The 6,541-nt window shown below is 34.8% G+C and overlaps 1 protein-coding gene across 1 annotated transcript; it reads left to right on the forward strand.

Annotated features, from left to right (window-relative positions):
- Nucleotides 1-886: 886 nt before the first annotated feature.
- Nucleotides 887-4,191, forward strand: LOC145156645 (PLATZ transcription factor family protein). Its single transcript, XM_079075933.1, has 4 exons — nt 887-1,285; nt 2,800-2,874; nt 3,285-3,425; nt 3,576-4,191. Exons 1-4 carry the CDS (start codon nt 1,121-1,123, stop codon nt 3,894-3,896), a joined length of 702 nt encoding a protein of 233 aa, XP_078932059.1. The 5' UTR covers nt 887-1,120; the 3' UTR covers nt 3,897-4,191.
- Nucleotides 4,192-6,541: the final 2,350 nt, after the last annotated feature.

A 6,541-nucleotide genomic window follows, 5' to 3' on the forward strand; every position in this document is an offset into this window, starting at 1 on the left:
AACTCGAATACCAGGGGTAGTGGTGTTGATGATGATTTTCTAAAGCTTTTAGAGGTAGTCCAAAAAGAATTATATCCTGATTGTACTTCATTTTTGTCTCTCGACCTTATAGAAAAACTTATGCATATCAAGGTGAACAACAAATGAAATAATAGTTCTTTTGATCAACTGTTACAGTTGTTGCAATCAACATTTCCGCTAGGAAATCAAGTTCCCCCTTCACATTATGAAGCCAAAAAGAATCTTAAAAAGATTGGCTTGGGCTATGAATCGATACGTGTGTGTAAAAACGATTGTTCTCTCTTTTGGAAAGAACACAAGTCATTGCAGAATTGTTATGTTTGTCATGAAAGTCGGTGGGTCGATAAAAACACAAAGGGCAAGAAAGTTGTTTATAAGGTGTTACCATACTCTCTCTTGACTCTGGCGACGTACAGTTCCGACGATAGACGTTGTGTTGGTGATCGTTAATACCGACAACATCATTTTCGGCGACTTTGCCTGTTAGCGGCAATATGTATTACCTACGACAACAATATCGACGACAATCGAGCTTTAACGACAGGTATTAGCATCAGCATGTCACCGATAATACCTTTAGTGGAGATTATTGGGGTTTTTACCGGCAATAAATGTCGATGGTAATACCTCTATTTTTTTTAGTATTTGTGCTATTATACCCGATAGTCTACTAGTCCATATTTTAGTGATTAACCCTTTTGTAAAATTGGAGGGGTAAGAAAAGCGTACATAAGTGAAAGACGAAGGGGGTAAAACGATAAAAGAAACGAGAATACGTAAGTGAAAACGACATCCGACTCTTTTCTCAAACCTCGAGTATAAATATACAAAACACCATATGGGTTTTGTATTGGTTCCCCCCCAGGCCTTCATTTATTAGGTTTTTATCCTCTATACTCATCCTCACCCTTTCTCTCTCTGCACACTCATCATCATATCTCTCTCTCTATATATATACACACTCATCACACACCTCACTAGATATGTATCAACGACTGTGCTTTCAGTAACCTCACAGAAACAGAAACAGAGAAAGAGAGAGAGTGAGAGAGACAGAGAGAGAGAGAGAGAGAGAGAGAGATTTACAGAGAGAAGGGTGATGAAGCCTGCATGGTTAGAAGGATTAATGGAGGAGAGTTTCTTTGGGATATGTGGGGTCCATGAGAATAAAAGAAAGAATGAGAAGAACATATTTTGCTTGGATTGCTGTCAAAGCTTTTGCCCTCACTGTCTTCCAACTCATCACTCTCATCCACTTCTTCAGGTACCATGCAAACGATATGGAATATACATATTTCATATTAAGTCATTAAGTCATCTTCTTTAATTACATGCATGGAATATATAATTAATATAACAACGACTGAACATCATCCTACTTCATTCAGTCACTACATTAATGATTATATATACACTATCGTAAGAAGATTTCTTGAATTCAACTCTGTCCTGTCTTTATATGTATAATTTAGTGTTTATAGGTTTAAATTCCATGTTGACATTTGTTGTTGTCTTTGCTTCTTTGTGAGAATTAAAAAAAAAATGGTTTGTTTTTTTTTTTTTTTTTGGTGAGGAATAGGAAATTAAGTCTTTTTTTTTTTTGGAAAATTATGAGAATTAGTAAAAATTAAGTCAATTAACTATAAATAAAATCAAAAAATTGGTTTTCTCAATCAATGTTCTTCTTTGTTGCCAAAATTATGGGTGTTAATTGAACTTCCAAAAAGCCAAAAAAGGGCATGTAAAGTTTATGGGATTCTGTTATTCATATTACTTCTCCTAAAATATATCTTTTAATTAATCTAAGTACTTAAATATCTTTTGGACACACAAGAATTATATATAAAAATAATGGAATTTAGGCATGTGTGAAAAGTCGAAATTAACCTTCACCAAAGACAATTTATACGAATATGACCAATTATACATAACGATAATAAGTACAGGATGATAACTTCACTTAAAATTTTCCAAGAAAAGAGGAAATCTTATAATTAATTCAATACATCATAAATTAAAACACATTTAATCGTTTTACAACTGTTACGTATAGAAAAATCATTTTTCTTTTATGTTAGTTTTTTAATAATAATAATAAAAGAAACAATCGAATATTTTTATATAATTAATGGTATTTAATATCTGAATCGACATATGTATATTTATATATTTAAACTGAAAAATTAAAATACAGAATTGGCATTTGCTTTCACCTGCAGAGGCTCTCTCAGCTGTTGCTTTCAAAGAAAGTAGAAGTTTGACCAAATACCCCATTCTGGTCAATTTTGTTTTCTATATATCAGACCCATCTTTTTCACTACATCTAACTTTCTGTTTTTTTTAATTATAATCATTCGTATCCAATTTCTCTTTCATTTAATTACTACAAAACAAAACAAAACAAAAATATTCATTAATTTATCATCACCAACAATTCTCAAAACAAGACAATTTTCATCTCTTTGTGGAGTTTAAGTACAAAACTAATACAAATTCCTTCACAATTATGAATTCAATGTTGAATATTGTAAATTTTTGTTGCCTATGAACACGTGTATGTATATATTTTTATGTATATTGATTCCCGACACATAACGAGGTGTGTTAATTAATTAATGAAGGTATTACAGTGTACGGATTATATATAATGAATATTAATGAAATGGTAGGTGTAGGAGATATATGCATTAAGAAGTTGTACGGAGATGGACAAGTGGGTATGGTTATTTAACTAACGGGGTTCTTGTTCATGTTGATGATTCATGATTCATGTGATAGGTGAGAAGATATGTTTACCAGGACGTTGTTCGATTAGACGACCTCGAAAAGCTCATTGACTGTTCCTTCGTTCAGGTAACTTTTCTTTTGTCATTTTCTTATTAGTTTAATCAACGAATCTTGTACTTTCTATTACCCATTTTCATTAATAAAATTATAATAAATACAATGTCCTTCATCGACAAATATATAGTTTTAATCTTTTTAAGTGTAATATCAAAGAGTCTAAATTTAACCAAGTTAGAACCACCTCTTATGACACTTAGTATAAATGATATCAAACAACCCTAATAATAATAACAAACTTTTTAGGTGGTTAAACCAAAAAAGTAAAAATTCAAACTTTAATGGGTATTTTTATAAGTTTATTGTTTTATGTAGTGATTTTTTTCAAAAATAAAAATAAAAGTCTTGTGGTTTTTCTAAAAATGTAAATTTATTTATTAGTGTTAATAATAGATATGTTATTACTATTGTAAATGCAGCCGTATACAATAAACAGTGCAAAAGTGATATTCTTGAACCAGAGGGCACAAACCAGGTCTTGTAAAGGTCCTGCCAATTCATGCTTCACCTGTGACAGAATCCTTCAAGAACCATTCCATTTCTGCTCTCTTTCTTGCAAGGTTAAATTACACCCTAACATTTTCTTTCGTACTACAACTACTTTATGAAACGACATGACATTTGTGAATTGTGAAGTGTAAATTGTACTGTGTGGTTGTGTTTTGAATCTTGAATTTATCATTTATGTATCTATCTTTTTATGGGACCAGGTTGATCACATGGTGTATCAAGGTGAAGATCTGTCCACCATTTTATGTAGATTTGATGTGACTGATTTTGCATTCTCACAATTCGAAGGACTTCGTATGGATAGTTCTGATGTCGATGATCTTAGTCAAATCACTCCAAACTCCATTCTTGAAGACTCTTATCATCATCAGTTTAAAGATTCTTCAGGATCTGATTCAAGAACATCATCGTATAAACCAGATCATGAAAGAAAGAAGAAGAAAAACAATGATTTTCTTCCTAAATTCTTTTCCTTTGGTAGTAGAAGAAAGGGTGCACCTCAACGATCACCGCTTTCTTAAGTACTGCATGTGCATGTTTTTATATATTACTCTAAATATTATTATTATTAGGTATGTTATATTCCTTTTTCTCATAATAATGTAATGGTCTTTTTATAAAAGGTCACTTGTTTAGCAGTAACTATATGTTGATAGGAATATGCGGTATGTAAGTAGCAATTCCATTACAACCTATCGGTGGATGTTTGAGGCTGTAACTTTGTTGAGCTTTAGTCTGCCAATTTTGTATCAATATTGTAAGGGAATTTGCACATATGAAAAAAAAAATATATATATATAAATATGTTGCTCAAAATATATATACTTGAGAGTAAGTTATAAATTTGGTCCATGTGTATATTTAAATTTGTCACAAATTTTGTTCTCTTGGTTACATTTTATTTTAGATATAGTTTGTGGGTAGTTAAATTTAATTACTTAATTAAAAGTAAAAGTTTTAAACGGCATTTCCGGATGAGAAATACTTATTTGTACGTATTGTTGATGACCGATAGAGTCGATTTTTCATACTTTAAATTGAAATGTGATGCTAAAGGTAGAAAAAGTTTTTCTTTGATACAAAAGTGTATTGCCTCAATTCTTCAATTAGCATACGCAATTCTTCAGTTAGATACCACCTCTAGTGACGACTTGTCGTCGTGACAAGGTTTTCATAGTTGTCGGTAAAATACATATAGCGACGACTTGTCCTCGCCACATTTTTTTCACAGTTGTCGATCAAATACCTATAGCGACAACTGGTCGTCGGGATAGCCACTGGGTGTTTTTCTAGTTTTTTTTACAGATTCTATACATTTATTATTCCAATATTTTTAACAAATCCAAACATTTTGCAGCATATATCAATTGAGATACAATAACTAGCTATCATTGTTCGAATTCAAAACATCAAATTTAAGTTTTATATTACATACCAAATTGGATACAATAAGAAGTTAACATTGTTCAGAATAACACAAAACATCAACCATCATTATCATATTTGTAACATCCCAAAAATATGATCCAAAAATTTTGTTTTCAAATCATTATTAAAATCATAAATCATTAGAAGTCATAAGTAAAATCATAAATCATGTATCATAAAAGATCATAGTATCTGTTTCAAATCAAAATCTCATAACAAATTAGCAGAGTAAACTCTCAGGCTGTAACTGTTGTGTGTGCCATGCGATCAACCCGAGCCCTTCCCTTTGCTAGTGGAAGTACCTGAAACCAAAACTGAAAACTGTAAGCACGAAGCTTAGTGACATCCCCCAAACTACCACATACCATACAATAACACATATAACACATACTGGGCCTTGCCCACTGCATCGGGCCCCGCCCGGCATCGGACCGAAGTCCGGCATAAATTGGGCCCCGCCCGGCATCGGACCGAAGTCCGGAATAACTTGGGCCCCACCCACTACATCAGACCCCGCCCGGCATCGGACTGAAGTCCGGAATAAACTGAACATAACATAAGCATGAACATATAACATAATCACATATACTGCATCGGGCTTGCCCGACATCAGACCGGAGTCCGGAAACATATACACATATCATAAACATGCATGAATCACGAAGACATCAAGCATACATAACTACTTCCCGGGACCACCCCGACATCGGACCGAAGTCCGGAACTACTATCATCTAAACAGGCCGGCATTGTGGCCGTAGACCCGTTCCTACTGGAAGGAAACTCACCTCTCAAACTGACTGCTGAGTAACTCGTGCAAAGGTGACACCGTCGGCTGCTCCAACTACTCCCCGGCTATACTGGCCAAATAAACATTTAGTCAAAAATTGATGACTCTCCTATGGGTAAAATGACTGTTTCACCCCTCTGATCTATTTTGGGCCATGACCTATGCCCAATCCTTTCTAGTCCTTACTAAGGCCCATTAAATGCCCAAATGGCCTAATTTTCTAAATTGGGCCCAACCCTTTAAATGGGCTTCCCTTCCAAGCCCACAAGTCCTTGGGCCCTTAACTGGCTTCTGAAGGCCCATCACAGCCCATTACTACTATGTCAAAGACTTGGCCCAAACCAAAGCCCAACAACAAAAGTCCACTAACTGAGCGTACGTTGGGCGTACCTCTATGTACGCTGCGCGTACTGCTGAAAAGGCTTGTACGATGCGCGTACTGGCGTGTACGCCCATCGTACTCTCCTGATAAGTACTTTTCTCCAAAACGACTTAATCCCTTAAGACACTATGTCCAAACTACAGATCTGAGTCCCATGCTTCGTCCTAGCCCATAAAGTCGATCACTTGGTGCTTGCAAGCCACCAAATTAGCCCAACACTAAAAAGTGACAAAGAACCATCATGGAAATGGCTAGATCTCTTGCATGGCTTCATGAAAGCCTCAAAGCTTGCAACTTTACAGCTAAAGGAACACATTTAGCTTCAAGGGTGGCAACCCTAAGCTCAAAAACGGAGTTGCATGCTCAAGATCAAATCTTTCGACCTAAAAAGGTCCAAATCTTCAAAACCCTAGACCTATGACTCAAGAAGGAAAGGTAGGAGCTTTATACCTCCTTTGAGTGCCAAAAGGTGAGCTTGTTCCAGACCCTAGAGCTCAAGATACTCAAGTTCTTCTTCCTTCAACCTTGCTTCACTTCTTCCAAGCCCTTCTTCACCAAATTGAACT

The sequence above is a fragment of the Lactuca virosa genome, chromosome 2, assembly GCF_052849685.1.
Source record: "Lactuca virosa cultivar CGN04683 chromosome 2, Lactuca_virosa_CGN04683_v6, whole genome shotgun sequence".
Classification (NCBI taxonomy): domain Eukaryota; kingdom Viridiplantae; phylum Streptophyta; class Magnoliopsida; order Asterales; family Asteraceae; genus Lactuca; species Lactuca virosa.